This window comes from Cotesia typhae, unplaced genomic scaffold (genome assembly GCF_013202065.1).
Source record: "Cotesia typhae breed Kobodo isofemale line unplaced genomic scaffold, CoteBio_Ctyphae contig_4, whole genome shotgun sequence".
Classification (NCBI taxonomy): Eukaryota; Metazoa; Arthropoda; class Insecta; order Hymenoptera; family Braconidae; genus Cotesia; species Cotesia typhae.
The window spans coordinates 5,037,306-5,057,439 of record NW_027423748.1 but is presented as its reverse complement, the minus strand read 5'-3'; the positions used below and the strand labels follow the sequence as shown (position 1 = coordinate 5,057,439).

General features: G+C 30.2%; 1 protein-coding gene across 2 annotated transcripts in view; it reads right to left on the bottom strand.

Moving 5' to 3' along the window:
• The window catches only part of Nolo (ADAMTS-like no long nerve cord), a 163,575-nt gene that overhangs the window by 7,728 nt on the left and 135,713 nt on the right, over nt 1-20,134 (bottom strand). For both annotated transcript variants that reach the window (XM_074242506.1, XM_074242505.1), the window contains exons 6-19: nt 18,767-19,117; nt 16,024-16,165; nt 15,788-15,917; nt 10,881-10,983; nt 10,656-10,754; nt 4,226-4,367; nt 4,038-4,131; nt 2,580-2,959; nt 2,378-2,507; nt 2,078-2,288; nt 1,578-1,888; nt 1,373-1,500; nt 1,144-1,311; nt 889-1,070 (exon numbers count right to left, since the gene is read on the bottom strand). In XM_074242506.1, the coding sequence (XP_074098607.1) occupies nt 889-1,070; nt 1,144-1,311; nt 1,373-1,500; nt 1,578-1,888; nt 2,078-2,288; nt 2,378-2,507; nt 2,580-2,959; nt 4,038-4,131; nt 4,226-4,367; nt 10,656-10,754; nt 10,881-10,983; nt 15,788-15,917; nt 16,024-16,165; nt 18,767-19,117 (2,571 nt within the window). The remainder of the gene's footprint in view (nt 1-888; nt 1,071-1,143; nt 1,312-1,372; nt 1,501-1,577; nt 1,889-2,077; nt 2,289-2,377; nt 2,508-2,579; nt 2,960-4,037; nt 4,132-4,225; nt 4,368-10,655; nt 10,755-10,880; nt 10,984-15,787; nt 15,918-16,023; nt 16,166-18,766; nt 19,118-20,134) is intronic.

The window sequence follows — 20,134 nt, the reverse complement described above, 5'->3', positions numbered from 1 at the left end:
AATGAGCTCTTTTACTCTACTTAAAAATAATTCCTCACAGATTTTTTATGAACACTGAAAAAAATAATCTAAGTTGACGATAAATAATCGATAGAAACTAAAAATTTTTATTTTATTAATTACTGGGAAGTAAACTAATCAAAAAATGTCAAAAAGAAATAAAAATAATTTTGAATAACTAGATTATTGTTAATAAACTATTTAATAATAATAACATGCACAAATAATTTATATAAAAAGTTTACAAAGTGAAATATAAAAGTTTTGTAGATTTTATAGTTGCTTTTTTTTATGTTTTAACAGCTAGTGAAAAAATGTTTATAAAACAATCCATGACTCTACAAGCTTCCAATAATTTAATTTCAATCTTTCTTAGCCGTCGATTACTCATTAAAAACTAATTTTTAATCAACTTAAAAAAATAAATTCTGTTATTAAAACGAGTTTAAATATTTGTGACAAGTTCTGTGCATGTTATCACTCTTAATCAGAGCATTTGTTAGTAAATTTTAAAATAACTTTTTTTTTGTAATTTATTAATTTTTACTTTTTTTTTTTTGTTAATGCCCGCCCCGATCAGCAAAGCCACTTTCTGGCCTTGGGTTATAATATACTATTGGTGATTACCCGAATTGTATTGTACATAGTATTTGTCACACACTAATTTATAATTTTACTAAGATTTTGTTTAGTAAAACATTTTTAAATTTACAAAAATTTTAAACAATGTATTTATAATTTCATGCAACTTTTTTTTTCCATCCCAATAAATTCAGAACACAAGCCAATAATAAGTTTTTGGTATAAAACGTTGTATTGATTAGCTGCCACTCAATATTCATTAGATTTACAAAACTATTTTCGTATGACAATACATAATGCATTTACCTGATGAATTGACGTAACTGAATACTCTCCATTAGATATTACGTCCGATGTTGGAGGACTTGGTTTTGGACGTTTAGGCCTCCGGGGTTTTTTAGTTGGTTTTCCTACAGAAGGTATTTCAGGACGTGATTCATGACTGAGATCATCATTCCCGAATGAAAAGGCGCCTTGATAAGCCGGTGCTATAATATTAGCCGTTAAATTAATAAATGAAAACAAATATGGATATTTTGAATTTAATAATGAAATAATTACCAGCGCGATCGATTTGTAAATTTTCGCCGGAACTTGCGCCTCCCGAATCCAAATTAACATCCTGTCGATGATTAACAGTATTACCAAACCGTAAAATTTCTTCACTACTCATTTGTTCTCTGGTTCGAGGTCTCACTATTAAACGTAATTCGGCATGCGATTGTCCAGCTATAAAATCGATGTATTATTAATTAATTAATTCTTGATAATATTATTAAAGTTGAATTACCAATGCATGCATATGAGCCACTATCAGTAATTCCAATATCGATTATCTTCAAAGCTCCTTTTCGGCTAATTTTATACTTTCGAGATTTGTGTAATTCTGCACGGTCTTTTGTCCAAATAATCTGCCCCCTATACACAAACAATTTTAATTTATTAGTTAATTAATAACATGATAAAAAATAAATACAATAATAATAATAACATACTTGCTGAATTTTTTAACCGGGCAACGAATTTTGACCACGGGTATCCCTTGAAATACTGTCGCAGTCCCCCCAATTTTAAGATCAACTTTTTGTTCAGGATCCCGTTGATTAAACGTCGTATTCTGACTGAATATCACTGGTTGAACATTCAACCCAATATCATAACAAGATCTGGTGTTGCATGGTTTTTCAGATGAAGGTTTACTTCCTTGGCATTCTCGGTCAGGACGAATTTGCTTGTGACCTTGAGCCATTACTTGTTCACAAACAACCTGACGTCGTTTAATACCACCTCCGCAGCTTTTAGAACACTGTAATAATTATAATTACAATTCATAATTGAAATCCATTTTTTTAATTTTTTTTTTTAATACGGAATTCTTGCAGTGTGGAGCTATTACGAAACAGAATTTAATCAATAAGTAAATAGGATTACATATATATGCGCAATTTCTAATTAATGGAATTGATTGGGTCGAAATTAAAGGTGAGATCGTTACTTTGTCCCATTCTCCGGGTTGCCATTTGGGTGGACAATCCCACACGTTGCAATGCTGCCTGTCAACCGGCGGTGGCGTCTGACACATATGGTTTGGTACTACCACTGTATTCCCAGGACCCCGCGCTACCTCGTGTATGCAAGTGACGTCTCGCGTTTGTATACCAATACCACAGGGACTGTTACACAGTGAAAAATCACTATAGTTCCATCTATAAATAAATAAATAAATAAATAGTTTTCATTGATCAGTCTTTTTATGCAAAATCAAGATCAATTTTAACTATCAGGAGAATTTTACCGTGGGGTACAGGCGTGGTCGTTGCAAGTACGAATTCGGGACTCGGGTTTTGTTTCCTTGGTACAGAGAAGTGGTATAACTGTTTTACCAGTGTCATCTCGGACACAATTGATAATTAAATCTTGAACTCCTGATGAATAGAAAAAAATTTAAGCTTCAAAATTATTAATTAAAAAAAAAAGAAAAAAATACAATACAATACCTCCGAGACAAGAAGCAGTGCAAGCGCTGTATCCCGCTTCCTTCCATGAATAAGTCGTCTGTCCAGAATTACCAGGGGCAACTTTGACACTGCCTTCATACTCATCCGAGCTGGCAGATCTAAATGAATCCATCAAGTTAGATTCCTCGTACCCGCTGTCTCCAACAGTGTCAACTCTATATGACAGACTGTTTTCCATCAGGCCACATACTCGGATCATGCATTTCTCTGTTTCCACAGGTTTCGGACCAGTACATTGACGGTCTGGGAGTTTAGCTATTGTCCTACTAAATTCGAGAAATATCTTGCAGTGAACTTCACGATGACGAATGCCTTCACCACACGTTGCACTGCATGTAGACCATTCATCAGCTATAAACCTACACCATCATCAACAACAACAATGATAATTATAAATATACATAAATAGACACCAATCAAAAAATTTAAGAGAAATAATTTCGATCCAAAAAAGTTAGTTTGAAGACAGCTTGCTGCTGTTTTGCTGTAAGAATTTCGCGTTACTAAAACCATAAGGGCGCATCTCAAAATATACGCCCTTATGGCATTGCAAAACCAAAAGGGCGTATAAAAAAAATTTTTTTGCTCCAATCGATGTAAAAATAGTAAAAAAATTTTAATCTATAGAAAAAACGAAAAAAAAAAAACTTTTTAATATACGCCCTTATGGTTTTAAGAAAAATTTTTTTTAAAGTCATAAGGGCGTATCCTATTTTTTCGGTTTATTATCAATTATATGTCAAAGTAAGAAAAAAATAGTATTTTTTTCATTTTTGAATTATTTATATTTTTAATGATAAATTTTGGAATTATTAAAATTATAAGAAACTTAAGAGTAGATCGAAAATGAATTCAAAATTTTTCTTTTTTACTTAAATAAATATTTTTTCAGATAAATTAAGTTGTGGTGTGATATTTTTCATCACCCGTAACATTTATTATTTACTCTGATCTATAATTAATAATAAATCGAAAAAATAGGCACGCCCTTAAGACTTTAAAAAAATTTTTTCTTAAAACCATAAGGACGTATATTAAAAAAAATTTTGTTTTCGTTTTCTTCATAGATTTTCATGTTTTTACTATTTTTATATTGATTGGAGCAAAAAAAAATTTTTCCTTGTTGAATTCATAAAATTCTTGAAAGGAGAATTTTTTATTCCAGATCCAAGAGTTGTAATTTATTGACTCAAGAGTCAACTCTTAGAATTAAAAGAACTGAATATTTTGAAGTAAGAGTAAGATTTTGAATAAAATATAGTTAGTTGTTTTTTTCAGTGTATATAAGCGTTTTCATAATCCATAGCGAAGGGTTTAATCTAATGTATGATAAATATAGAAGCACAATGCATAATTATTTTATAGATAATTAATCCAGTCTCTATACGGTTGGAAGGATTCATGATATAATCGCTGAAGAGAAACGGATGGACTTACGTAGCTTCAGATGGTATTGGCTGGTCAATTAATTTCTCGGGAATTGGAGGCGGTGGATAAGGCTGCATTAATGGTTGTGATATCTCATCTGAATCTAAACAATTAATTAATTAATTAATATAATTTAAAATGAATTTTAAACAAATTATAATAATAACAAAGTTTTTTGATGAAGTTAATTAACTTACACAAAGGACAGTCAATGTTGGTTTTACAATCCTGTTTATCATAAGGCCGCTCTGCAGAATCACAATCATTTGATAATTTTCCATTTCCGTCTCTGCACTCAATGGTTCTTGTTCTTACTCCAGTTCCGCATGTCGCTGAACACTACACCGAATATTAATATTCATTACATTCGTCAAATTAATAAAAAGTCATCGTCTAATAAAAAATAATAAAGAATGATTTTTCCGTCTGCCAAAGAGCTTTCTGCGTTGAATATTACTTTTTCTTTTGATTACAAAAGAATAAACATTTATCATTTCCTGTCAACTTCTTTTCATTGAATTTTTTATTCAAGTAAAGGGATTATTATTATGAAGAAAGAATAATATAAAAGTAATGCCCTTTGAGGCTTTCATATCTTTTCATCGTAAAATCAAGTCAGTAAAAATGGTTGGTAATGCATTATCATTTGTCAATGATAAAAACCTATTAAATTGATTGATTGCTTGTTAAATTATTATGTTTATCTTTATTTATTTATTTTGCTTTTTTAATTTCGTCTTTAGTATTTAGTATTTTCAAAGATAAAACTATTTGAAAACGAATTACCAAACGATAAAATAAGTGTTGTTTGATGTTGGAAGATGATTGAATTTATTCGCTTTATACCTATACAAGAATATTTTTTATTCATTTTTTAACGCACTATAGCCGTTTTCACCCGCCTAAGTTCAACGTCAGACTCTCTAAGTGTCTTCTTTGAGAATAAACTAAGCGTACGGGCACTTTAAAATGCCCTGTGAAAAACAAATAAAAATAATATAAAAACATGTAAAGATAAATATTTATATTTCTGAGGGAACATATTTATAAGATTATTATTTTTTTATATAATCGCGGTCCTCATGGTATAAAATATTTCATTTATTTTCCATCTTTACATTATAAAATTGTCATGAAATAATTATATTGATAGCTTTGTCTTATTTTTAAAATAACTTTAACATACGTCAATATATTTTTGATATTAAAGAATTAATTGGACAAAATAAATGAAAAAAATTTATAAAATTAAAGCCGTAATGTATTTTGTTAAAAGAAAAATAAAAATAAAAATAAAAGAATAATTGGTTTCGGTGATTTTTAGTCTCTTCTATATTTTTGCATTTAAATTGAAAACTACACAATTTCTTGTTAAAAAATAATACCGTTATTGTGAAGGCAAAAGAGAAGAAGAAAAAATTAAAAAATGAAGGCTTCCTGAAAAAAAATTTTTATTTATCTTTTTTTTGTTTCTAACTTGTTAATGTTCCATAATTCAAACAATAAAGGAAGTCTTGGAAAATTCATATCAAATTTGAAGGTAATAGATTGGGTAGAATATAATTTTAATTTTGTAACCATTTTCACTTTGTTCATTTTCAAAACTTAATAAACAAAAAAATAGATTGAGAACAGTAATTTGTAAAATTAAAAAAAAGTTTTCAAAAGCTTGAGTATACTGCACCAATATTTGACGATACAATGGACCAGAAAACGTTGATAAAATTACAACAAAAATCAAGGCTTGATGAGAAATTATTTTTATTAAGTTTAAAAGACCATCCGAAATTGATATCTCCCGAGGAAAATCTGGAGACATGGTCGTGTTTCGCACCAAGTACATGTTCAACACACGTGTGATAGAAATATACACTGATACACTACTGGAAAAAATTAAGGGATCAAAAAAAAATTCCAAATTTTTCGGTAGTTTTCAACAGGCCGTAACTTTGAGAGAAATGGTCGTACAGGAAATAAAAAAAAAGGAAATTGTAGCTCCAAGTGTCTAGTTTTTGGATTAGAACTTCAAAATTTTGTAGCCTCCGCGGTTTCTGAGTAATCGTAGAAAAACCAGCAACAAAAAAATTCTCAAAATTTTTTTAGTTTTTTTTTTTGGTCTACGGGCGTGGAAAAAATTTTTTTAGCTTAACCACCATAACGATCGGATACTTTGTTCATTTAGCTTTAATTTCTTTTTTAAACACCCTGATACGTCCACTCCTCGCTGAGATATCGGTCTTCAAATGGAAAAGGATCTTTTTGTCTTTGATTATCGATATCTCAGCAACCAATGATCGCACAGAAAGTTAAAGGTGGGTTTCAAGAATTTGAATGAATTCCCTTAACGACTGTCCATTGTTTTTTCGAAAAAAAATTTTTTCTTTCCGTCACATGAATTTGAAAATGCAACAAAAAAGGGCTTTTAGTGGTTTTTTGGAAAATCAAGCGCTGGATCGAAAATATTGAGGAAACCACTAATGTTAAGTGTGCCTTTTACAGTTCAATATGTCCACAAAAACCCTACAAAGAATCAAATTAATCCAGCCAGCCGTTTTTTTGTTTCACTTGATAATTTTTGAAAAAATTAAAGGATCACGTTTTTTGCTCTGAAAAGCTCATAATTTTTAAAAATGAGAAAAAAATTGTTTTTTCGAGCTTTTTCCACATTTTCGTTCCAAAAGTGCTTAAATTTTCGAAAAAAAAATTCAAAAACAAAAATTTTCAAAAAAAAAAATTTTTCGAAAAAAATTAAAAAAAAAAATTTTTGGAAAAATTTTTTTAACAAGTTAAGGAAACTCAAAAACCATCGCCCAATGATTTTTATCACCTTTCCACCGCTGCATTCCTTGATTCTACTGATCTCCTTTTAATTAAATTAATAAAAAAGTTAATACCCCCAATCGAATTTCGATTTTTTCATACGCTTTTCGGAGTTTTTTTTTCTTTTCTTTTTGTGAATCCTTAGCAAATCGCTTCATTCAACAGTTTTTTCAAAACTAATCCCTCTGCGCTAAAAAAATTTTTTTAATTTTTTGGTCAAAATTGAAAATTTCTGACTTTTGATTCTTAATCATGGTTAGACGACATTTATCGGAGGTGGAAGTCGCTCGGTTAGTGACTCTTATCGACGAAGATTACACTCAACATGCAGTTGCTATCCGGATGGGTGTAAGTCAATCTGTCGTATCTCGAGCTTTTACCAGATACCAAGAGACGAATCAATATCATCGTCGCCCCGGACAAGGTCGCCATCGAGTCACTAATGCCCGCGATGATCGAACAATTGTTAGAGAAGTTCGACGACAACCTTTCGTCAATGCGAATATTGTCGCTCGAAACTTCCCCAATCGCAGACAACAGCAACAACAACAGCAACAGCGACGACGGCATCAAGTGCGAAACATTTGCTCTCGAACAATCATCAACCGTCTTCGTGAAACTGGGTTACACGCACGACATCCTAATCGTGTACCCCTGTTGACAGCAAGACATCGTCGAGCTCGTTTAGCGTATGCTTACGATAATCGAAATTGGAACTTGAGGGAGTGGACAAATGTTTTATTCACTGATGAGTCTCGTTTTAATCTGTATGGCAACGATCGACGTCCTCTCGTTTGGCGCCGTCGTGGAGAACGTTTTCGCCAGAACTTTGTCCGTCCAGTCGTTGCCTACGGCGGTGGATCAGTTATGGTGTGGGGCGGCGTTTCACGAAATTGGAGAACACCTTTGGTAATTGTACGCGAAAATTTGACAGCTAGACGTTACATCGACCAAATTTTAAGGCCCATTGTTCTGCGCAGACGACAACATCTGAGGTCGTTCATATTGATGCAAGATAATGCACGTCCACACACAGCCAACATTACCCGGCGCTTCTTTGAGCGGCATGACATCACATTGTTGCGACACCCAGCAATGAGTCCAGATCTCAACCCCATAGAGCACGTTTGGGACATAATGGGCCGTCGGTTGCGCAGAGAGTATCCAAATTTGCAGAACTTAGCTGCTTTGGAGCGCGCGCTTCAGCACATTTGGAATACCATTCCGCAGCCTCAAATTACCGTCTGCATAAACATGGCTGAACGTTTGAGAGCCGTTATTGAAAACAGGGGTGGTAATACCCGGTATTGAACCAACAAAAACCTTCAGAGAATGAGTTTGGAGTCATTAAATACGGTGGAACTGACGAGCCACCGGGTCTCAATTCTCCTGAAATACCACACACACACACACACACACACACACACACACACACACACACACACACACACACACACACACACACACACACACACACACATACACACACACACACACACACACACACACACACACACACACACACACACACACACACACACACACACACAGAAGCGTAAATCCGACCGCGCGACCTCCACGTGGTACGCTTTGGATAACGCTAATGCCGGCGGTAATTGTTTTCTTAAACTTTTCAAGAGAAAAATTTCAAAAAAATTTTTTTTTAATTTTTTTTTTTCAATTTAAGCACTTTCTGGAACGAAAATGTGGAAAAAGCTCGAAAAAACAATTTTTTTCTCATTTTTAAAAATTATGAGCTTTTCAGAGCAAAAAACGTGATCCTTTAATTTTTTCAAAAATTCGATCAAGTGAAACAAAAAAACGGCTGGCTGGATTAATTTGATTCTTTGTAGGGTTTTTGTGGACATATTGAACTGTAAAAGGCACACTTAACATTAGTGGTTTCCTCAATATTTTCGATCCAGCGCTTGATTTTCCAAAAACCACTAAAAGCCCTTTTTTGTTGCATTTTCAAATTCATGTGACGGAAAGAAAAAATTTTTTTCGAAAAAACAATGGACAGTCGTTAAGGGAATTCATTCAAGTTCTTGAAACCCACCTTTAACTTTCTGTGCGATCATTGGTTGCTGAGATATCGATAATCAAAGACAAAAAGATCCTTTTCCATTTGAAGACCGATATCTCAGCGAGGAGTGGACGTATCAGGGTGTTTAAAAAAGAAATTAAAGCTAAATGAACAAAGTATCCGATCGTTATGGTGGTTAAGCTAAAAAAATTTTTTCCACGCCCGTAGACCAAAAAAAAAAACTCAAAAAATTTTGAGAATTTTTTTGTTGCTGGTTTTTCTACGATTACTCAGAAACCGCGGAGGCTACAAAATTTTGAAGTTCTAATCCAAAAACTAGACACTTGGAGCTACAATTTCCTTTTTTTTTATTTCCTGTACGACCATTTCTCTCAAAGTTACGGCCTGTTGAAAACTACCGAAAAATTTGGAATTTTTTTTTGATCCCTTAATTTTTTCCAGTAGTGTATATAAGGTACCGGCGGGTAATAAGGTCTAGTTAATGGAGATTGTGAAAAAAATCGAAAATGTTGCATTTAATTATTGCAATGTATTATTAATTTTTAAATTAATACATTAGCCATAAAATATAATGGAGTGATGGTAATTTTCACCATAAACGAGCTCAAAATTAAATTTTTTCAAAAACCTTGCGAATAGGCCTTATTTTACTACGGTAGGGTAATAAGGCCTGCAGGTTATTCATACTGGAAATAGTTATACTATACTTGATGAAATTGGTATAAGAAATCAATCATCACTTAAATTGAGCAACAATACTTTTTTAGTTGTTGATAAAAATTAGAACAATGATTTCAAATTATTAAATACAAAATTATAAAAAGTGTTTACCATTTAGTCAAATCGTTTTTTAGGAATTCTTCTGCGCTACTTTAGCATATGACGGATGATGAAATATAGAAGACAAGGAACGTTGTATCAGGACTCTATAAACTTGTAGCGACATTTCTATGCTAGACGCTTCTAATAGAGAAGTCTTAAGCGGAAGCGGTTATTTTAGACAGCATTTCTATCACTTAGGCCTTATTATTCGTGGGTACCTTATACATTAGGGTGTGTCAAAATTCAATTTCCGTGAAGAACCTTTTAAAATTGGAATTTTGAGTTCCGCTTTTAGCAGGAGCTGTGTTTAGGCATTTCCCAAGATATTTTGGGGTGAGACGATTTATTTGATTTTCATAGAATTTTTACCAGGAGATTTAATTGGGCACTTCCGGCCAAAATTTGAAATTTCAGCGGAAATACCCAAACTAAACTCCTGTTAAAAAATTCTATAAAAATCAAATAAATCGTCTCACCCCAAAATATTTTAGGAAATGTCCAAAACTTCTCTTGCTAAAAGCGGAACTCAAAATTCTAATTTTAAAAGGTTCTTCATGGAAATTGAATTTTGGCACACCCTATTATACATAGATGGAAAGATTATGTCTCTTTTACTTTTAGCACGCTTTGAGTTGATTGATTAAGAAGAACAGTTCGATATTCAAGAGAGCGATTTATATTATTTATGGATAAATTTAAAAATTAATCAGCTTTGTAATCTAAAAAGAGGACATAAAAGAATAAAAATAGGGTAAACTTGACAGGTATCTCAACTATATTCTGAGGAATATAAAAGCATATTGGATTACTAAAGTCTTGAAAACTTCAGACCGCTATCGAAATTGATTTTTGACCCAAAAAGTAAATTGAATAGTGAAAATATTATTGCTCAAGTTATGATCAAACTATTGATTTAAAAAATCAATGAAGAAACTTACTTCACTCCACTGATCGGTCTCCCACATCGGGCAGGAAATAGTATTGCACGTTTCTTGAGTTTTTGGCTTATGGCTGGCGTTGCATCTATGATCTGGAAGCTGCAATATAAAAATAATACATAATATGAGTATGAATAATAATCTATTTTTTCTCCAAAAATAGAAACAAAAAGTTTTTAATTCCATATTTCAACGCTCATCAGAAAAATATGCTTGCTAGCTTACCTTAATAGTATCATTTTCGTTTTTTTCTGTGCAATAAATGGGTCTGGTTCGAGAGCCGCCACCACAGCTAGCGCTGCATTTACTCCACTCACCACTAATCCATCTAGAAAAGTAAAAGTAAAAAAAATTCGTTAAAAATATAATTTATAGATAACAGAAAAATTCATTTTCTACTTAATAGATATAAAATGTAATTAGAGCATTTAAAATTTTTCATAGAACTCAACTCAACTGTAATTCTCTCTTCTGTACATTGCAAAAAAAGTCATGGATGTTGGTAATAATTAAAATCAAAGAAAAATGTTGGTAGTACTCGTTTACTCAATGGATTTCACGGAAAAATATTTTTATTTTATTATATCTTCTAGATGAAGAAATAATAATTAAAAAATGTTGATACGTTTTTTGCAGAAAATGTTTTATAAATAATTTCCCGTGAAATGAAAGGAAAAAAATGTTAATATTAAGTTAAATACTATTTTTTGTTTAGTTGAATTATATAAATAAATTTCACTTGCAAAAAATTGGTAATTTATTTTTGCTAAGGTTTTGTAGTGAACACAAAATTTCTTCAAAAAATTAGTTGAAATATTATTGCAGTATGCGTCTTGAAAATTTATTGGTTGACTTTAAATTATTTTAATTTTTGTTTAAAAAAAATATTCTGAACGAATATTGATGTTAAAAAATATTCAGTTGTTCGAAAAAAATGTACTCATAGAATTTTAATGATTCTAAGCAGGCAAAGTTGCGATTCTAAACAATTACCTTATAGATATCATTTGGATACTAAATGACTGGACACAAAAAAAGTGTCAGAGAAATCTAAAATAGTTTACCAGATATTTTTTCAATATTCATGAAATAATTGTTAATATTATTACTTATGGTGGATTGCATTTTTTTTTTCATTACTTTTTTTTTTTACTTATTACAAATAATATTGAGTACTAGTATTAGTGTAATGAATTCTTCATAAAAAAATAGCAATAAAAATGTGGGTAAATATTAGCCCATATAATGTTCACTAAAGAAATATATTACAAACGTAAAATAAAAAATGATATTATTCAGCGAAAGTAAATCCATAAATTTTCGGTATAAAACGTCAACTCTAAAATCCTCGAATATCAACAATCAAATTTATGTCTCATAAACAGAGAGGAAAATTTATTTAAGTAAAATGAATCGTAATATATTACACTAGTTTTAATGAGGTTCATTTTAAGTTAAGTTAATTTATTCCAGAGACGATCAGTGATCAAATAATGAAACACCTTTCTCAGAGTAATAGTGTACAAGAATAAAATGCATTTTAAAAATAGTTAAATCTGGTTTAATTAATTAATTTCTATAAAGATATGCAGAATAATTTTTTAATGAGTATTTATTATTGGATAGGTATATGTAAAGTTGAAAAAAATTTTCTCTGATTTAAATTAACTTTTTATGATGAAGTTATTTTGTGAAAGATAATTCAACAGTTTTCAACATGTTCAATGATTAAAATGGAAAAAAAACGGATATATTACTTTTATAAAAAAAGTGTGATCTCCAATTTATTTTTGGTTATTTAAATCAAGGCCAATTTAAGATAAACCAGCATACTTTTATACAATGAAAGTTATTTTACTTCAGAATAAATCATATTTATGTATTAACATATAATGGCTTAACATATTTTTGTTTTTTTTTCCGTATCCGTTATCACAAATACACTGAAAGAAAAAAAATGATCCTAAATTTTTACTTACACAGTAAAAAATATTGTATCAAATCAACAAAATTTTTGTGTTAAATAATGATTATGAGGAATTTGAACTTGATCCTTTCGGATACAACCAACCGCTCATCCCTGGCAATCTTGTGAATAATTCTAAAATTGTATAATACCGGTACTTAACTGTTAATAATATATCTAATTCAGGCACTCTTGGTCCTGGATAATAGCAAATGGAACTAAAAATGTAACTCTGCATATGTAGTCTTGATTCATCTCTATTTCTTTTCTTTTCTTATTTCCTCAGTTACTAAGATTTCTGTTAATTATAACAATCACCCAAATATTAAGTTTTAGTTTATATAGAGCCATACATTAACTTAACTGTTAAATTTCTTACACTGTCAAAATCTTCAACATTGTAAAAAATTAAGTAACCCTATTATTGGCCCCTGGGCTGTTGGGTTTATGTAATGGAAAATAAATAAATACAGTCAACACAAAATTTTTGTTGAAATTCAACAACGAAGTAACACACTTAGATTTAACACAAATATAAAGTATTTTTTACTGTGTACTAGTGATTTTAAATTTGTATCTATGTATTACACCTGCATACTTAATATATATCTAAAGCACAGCATGTACGACACAATTGAGCAGAAAATAGAAAAACCGTGATACAAAATTAGAAACATTTTTTTCTGTGAGATCAATTTTTTTTTACTCCACTTTACTTTAAAAGCAATACAATGTATTTTTTATTAAAAATTAAATGGACCTTATGAATCATGTATTGTTGGATTTTTTATGCTTTTGTTTTTTCTTTTAATTTCTTTTACTCCTTTTTCCGTCACTTTACTTGCCAAAATTAATTTTATTTCTTATAGCTTTTGGCTGAATTTCAAATACTGGATTTCTTTTACAATTTTCCTGAGATCTATTGAATATTTACAAGCGTTTACTTTTTAGTCGATTTTTTCGTGTTTTACAAAGCATTTAATTATCTCTGAAAGAATTATTCATTTACAACGACTATTAAGTTATCTGAAGATCAGTGTGCTATCGAGGATTAATTTCTCCAAATATGCAGACTATACTATGATCAAATTAAACTAAATACAAAAGCGAGGAGTAGAGCAATTAACGCGATTTAACGATGCCGAACCTGCCTGTATATATACGTGTCCCAGTGATTTATTAACAAACTGTGCGTGGAACTGCACACAAGAACATGTCATCATCTGTACATGTCTACAGCACAAATGCTTGGCACACATATATGAATATACAGCGTGTTGATAACACGTTAGCAATTCCGATGTATACTAAATCAATTTCATGCTATCGTAGAGAAAATCTTTTGTTTATTTATTTTTCATTGTTTTATAAAATGTCAGATATAATTCAAATATTTATTTATCAGGCTAATAATTCAATCCTTATATTTTTCATTGACTATGTTTTTTAGATAGCAATATTTTTTCGCTATAACTTGAGGATAAAAGACGAAGAAAATAAAATTGAAGAAAGAAAATAGAAAAAAAACTGAAATAAAATGACTTTACAATGCTTTTCTTTCAGTTAATGGCCGTTCAAGAGGGATAAAAGGGTGTGCATTGCAACGAGAAATTCAGTCGACCGACATCTCTTTTACTCTGTATTGCTTTTTCGTTCTTAAAACGACGTCATACGGAAACACTTTTGGCGTCACGCCGAAAAGTCTATTCTCAATAGTGAAACTATTTTTCTACTGCACACAGTTGCCGACAAAGAAATAATAAAATATATGATTAAAATGTGTGAATAAAATTTTATTATTTTTAATAATAAATTTTAAAAACTATATTTTCACCCTCAATCTTCTATATTATATATAGGAGACTTTCTATAGATATAGTCACTCATCACGATATCTCTAAAACTATAAGACCTAGAGACTTGAAATTTGGCAGGAATATTCCTTTCGCCGAGTAGAGGTCAGCTAAGAACGGATTTTACGAAATTCTACCTACAAAGGGGGTTGCGGGGGCGTTAACAATGAAAAATTCCTGTTCTTAAACTATAGCTCCTATCGACTTCAAATTTGGTAGGAATCTTCTGAAAGAGATGTAGAAATAATCTATCAATGAATTTTATGATATCTCACCCCACAGAGGATTGCGGGGGTAGATATTAACAATGAAAATTTTTAATTTCCAAGCTATAACTTCTATAGACTCCAAATTTAATAGAAGACGTCTACATGTGATACAAAAATGATCTAAGAACGGATTTTACATCGAATCACCTCCAATAAAGATCGCGGAGGTGGGTGTTAATAAAAAATCTTAATTTTTAAAATATAGCTCCAAAAAGCTGCAAATTTGGTAAGGATCTTTTATTTGTCATGTAGAGATCATCTCAATACGGATTTCAATAAATTCTACTTCCAATTCGATGGAATGTGGAACCTGTGCAAGTAAAAATAATACTCCAATTGAATTTCAAGTCTAGATCTAAAACTACAATTCTATAAAGAGCCCAGTGGAGCGGGCGGGTAACAGCTAGTGTTTCTATAAATAAGTCATGGAGGAGTCATTGAGTGTCCATAACTTACGAGGAGAATATGTAGGTCAATTTTATCTTTTTTTCTATAAAATAGAAAAATCTTTTTCTATAGAACATTGACAATAAATTTTTAATGAAATTTTTTTAATTAAAATTTTCTGTAAAGCCATGAGGAAAATATACGAGACAGATTGAAATTCAGAGTTGCGAATTATTGAGTTGAAAAATTGAACATTAATCATTTAAAATAAAAGCAATAATTGTAATTAGAATCAAAATGGAAAAGTTAATTTATAAAATTTTTTAATTATTTAAATAATGCTTTATAAATTTTTTAATTTGAATACTCTTATTTTTATTTAGGTAAATTTATCCGTCTATACTTTATAACGGTTAATTTATTTAAATTAATAAACTTTATTTAACTTTGGTCTTCATCTATTTGCTTCAATTAATTAAGTTTAATTCGATTGCACGTATAACTCACCTTAAGCAATTTAAATTACCATCTTCCTTAAAAGAAATAAGAAAGAAAAAAATCGAAACGGAGTTGAGTTACTAATTAAAAAGTAATATTGACAAAAATTACGATAATAAAATAATGAATAATAATTAAATAAAATTTAGATAAACGTACTTTGTGGCACAAGGATGCATATTACAAGGTAGAATTGTTTTCGTTGGTTTTTTAGCAAGATTACAGTTCTCTTCATCGGTCGTACTATCATCTTCCAGTGATTTGCAAATTGGTGCAGCCATTTTAAAACCTGTAACGATAAAAAATAATTATACTTAAGTGCTCTTGTTATTATACGATAATCACTTTGTAAAATATCAGAAAAGTAAGTGATATAATAAGAGTAAAATAATTACCACCGCCGCAGGATTTAGAGCAAGCAGATATCGATTCCAGGCTCCAGGAGTATTTTGACTGGCAAGTCGAACCGTTTCCACCGCATACACCGCAAAGATCTTTTGTTTTGCCACTTCCGACTTTCATATCACATCCTACTATCTGTAAATAATAAAATAAAAAATCAATTAAGAGAAATAAAAATATATTTTGACAACTAATAAGCAATAAGAATAAATTATGACACTCTGGTGTTTGTGTAAACTGAGAAAATCTTAACTGACGTCAATCGTGACCTGAGTAATACCAAGTACGAGGTAGAAGACTGATTTATCATTCAGGTAAGAGCACATAAGGCTCAAGGCTTTGGATTATATTATTCATCCCTTATCTTTTGGCTTGAGACTCGTGACTTGGGTTAGGAGATTTCGGAAAACAGAAAGTACTACTGTTATATAGGGTTGAAAAATAAAAAAAAAAGAGTAATAAAAAAATGATAATAAAATTTAAAAAATGAAATAAAATAAAAAAGGCAACATTTTCCAGGCGGACAATCACATCTACTTCCATTAAAATCAGAATGATATTATTATTGATGAAAATTATTTTATGAGTCATAAATTCATTTATTTAATGATTTACAGAAAAAAAAATTTATTTGAATTAAGTAGAGTATATATTACGCACTGAGGGAGGAAAGTAGGGCATTCTAACCCGTGTGTAAAATTGACTCTGAAAATTATTTTGAAAAAATTCATTTTTTTGATTAGAGTAAAAAAATTCTTAAATTTAGAAATTCTTTTTGGTTTAAGCAAATTTTACTTGATTCAGTAATTTTTTGTCTTGATTTAAGATAATAAAACACTTCAAAATTATTTTCTCGGTTATAAATGGTTATTACCGATATATACAATGTTACATGTTTATAAACGTTACATTTAAAAGATATCACGAATTTTTTATAAGTAAATTTGAGAACTAAAATCAATAAGACATTACATATAGTTAGATTCAAACAGATGAAAAAAAAATTTTGGATTATTATCAATAAGTACAAATTTTATCTATTTTTTTTTTTTTTTTTTTTTTTTTTTACCAAAATTAGTTTGTTTGAGTATTTGTAATGTTCAACCGATTAAAAAGGGTTTACAGTTTTTTCTCTCTCGCCCTCTATTGGTCAAACGAAAGACTCTCTGTCATACTTGTACAACAAATGGAATCTTAAAACGCATTTTACCCATAAATAAATGAAAATTTTCCAAAAAATGCTTATAATAAGCGCTAGATAAATTAATTATCTATTGAAGAGCAAAGCGTTTTTTTCGAAATTTTATCTTATTATTATGAGCAAAACACGTTTGAAAATTAACTATCAATCGCTCTTAAAATTTTTTATGACTAAAAAATGGTCACTCACATTTTATGATGAAATTTTAAATCATTCATAAAAAAAATTTCTCATGTGGCCTAACTTAGCTTAAACAGACATGAATTTTTCAATATAATTTTATGAAGTATAATAATATACAACAATATTTTGTAAAAATTGAAAAAAATTTTATGTTATTAAAAAATTTGATTTTTATCAATTTTACAGCTTGGTGTTCATTCTGTGAGATGTTCATAAATGACCGTAAACAATTTTTTGTGGATAGCAAAACTTTTTGTGAAAACCGTGAATGCAAAATGAATAAGAAAAATTTCTGTTATTTAACGAACAAGTAAAATATGAACAAACAAATTAATTCTTTATTTATTTCAATACATGAAAATTTTAAAATGAAAATTCTCCTATCAAGTCAATATATTGAGATGTCAGACCATATCTCAAAATATTAAAAATTAAAAAATTTTAAATAAATGATAAGAATAATAATAATAATCATAATCATAAAATTTTTTTGTGTTGTAAAGGTTGAAAAGAATTTGATCCGTCTACTTTAAATAAAAAAATGAAAGAAGATACATGCAGTAAAATATAAAAAGAAAGTTGCATGTAATACAGGGGTTGTGTAAGGTATAAAAGAGTAAAAAAAGAAATAAAATAAAATAAAAGGAAAAAAAAAAAGAAAAAAAAAGGCTCTCAGGTATAGAATGTAAGAAAAAGTATCGCGAGTTTTCATCGCACGTGTACGATAGAATAAAGAAATGGTGCTTGTTGCTTTCAGAAATAAGCGGCCCCGTCGACTAGAGGACGGCGTCGAAGCTTGGTAAAGATGAAAGTAAGCATAAGAGAAAGAGTCTGGTAGCTAGAGCTTATTTGCTGCTGTGTAACCCTCTTAGAGAACTCCTATATGTTATCAAGACAAAGATTTATTTCTGCTCCTATGATAAGATACCTTTTTTGATTGAATTCATTTGACCTATGATTTCACTTTCTTAATTTTTTTACCTACAATTGAGATTCTCATTCATAATTAAGGCGATAAATATTGAATTTTGCATAAACGTCAGGGTAATAACTCAATTTGTAGTATACTATAAGCTGAGAAAGTATAGAAAACTATTATGAACGTTTAGTAATGGTTAGCAACTTAATGTTCGCCGACCTCGATTCTTAATTACACAAACTCCGTAAAATGTCACTGATTAGATATTGCCATTTAGTGTCAGACTATCATAAAATTTTTTTAATTATTAGCTGACATAAATGAGCCGGGATAATTTAAAATTATCATGTCAAGAAGTAATGTAAATTTTATTTAAATGATTAAATGTGGATTAAGGAAGATATAATAATCATTAGTGAATAAATAAACTCACCAAGCAAGTTCCACCGATGCAAATATCAAGGCTGTCAGTATGACATCTGGTTCCATCTTGAACTTTATCAGCAAGTTGAACAACGATCGAGTCATCAGTATCCAATTCAGTGAAACTATCCTCAATACTTTCTTCTTCAGATGTTAGTTTGTTATTCTTGTCATCTTGGTGGCTGGAGTCGTAGTTTCTTGTTGACAAAGTTGAAGATCGAGATGAAACTCCATGACAAATTAAAGAGCACGGTTTCGTTGGATCGTCGTATGGATACCATTTTAGTAACTTTCCCCGGTATGGTACATCGTCGAAAGCGCTGCATTGCTCTGCCCGAAAATCGGTTGGTATCTCACATGCCTGCAACAGTATAGAGAGAATTATAAGATGAATAGTGAACAGAAGATAAAGGTGGTTGTAAAGAGAATGAGATGAGTGTTCTAACGACCCATTAATCTTCACAGCTTCCGGTACGGTCATTGGTAATTGTTTTCCCCTCCTCCCTTGCTCTCCTTCATTTTTACTCATGTACTTTTTATACTATACTGTTTCTTCATGTACGTGGAGGGGGATTAGGATAATAATGAAAGAAAGAGTTGGGACACGTTCTGGGTCTATCTCACCAGCACTTTTATAGATTACTTTTGTACTATTCTAAGAAAAGTCTTTTCGATGCAGTTTCAATCCACGTCGCGTTCTTGTTCTTATTCTTCTTCTACTCGTATAATCTTTTTTTTTTATTTTTATTTTATTTTATTTTACATTTATTTCATTTTTTCTCGCTTGGGAAAATAAATAAAATGCCAAACGAGCCAAGATTACGTGGCAAAGTGCCAAACACGTGCGTCTAAAGCAACTTTTATTTGATAGAAGAATATCGATGGGTGGATAAAAAAGAAACAATCCGACCAAAGAATGCTAAGTTCACAATCAGTTATAACAAAATTGTACTATTAGTTCTTTAAATTTAAAAATAAGGCCTCGAGTATTCATTCTTCATGGATCGTTGAATTTTTATGATAAGTTTATTGTAATCAAGGATATATAACACTATATTTTAATCATTTTTATTACTTTCTTTAAACAACTTATCAACCACTTTCACAATAGTCAAAGAGGGAAATATTAAATAAGTGAACTCATTTGATATCAATGTAATAATTACATAATTTCAATAATTGTTATTAGATACTCACGTAAAGACTCTACTCGTAACATCATAAATGTATTATTTAGACAGTAATAGTAGTACTTGAAATTGTATCCAAGTATCATATTCTATAAGCTATAATTAACCTGCAGAAATTACACTGTAATCTGCTAACTATAAAACCCCAAAATAAGTTTACTTTACTAAAATAATTCATATTATCTATC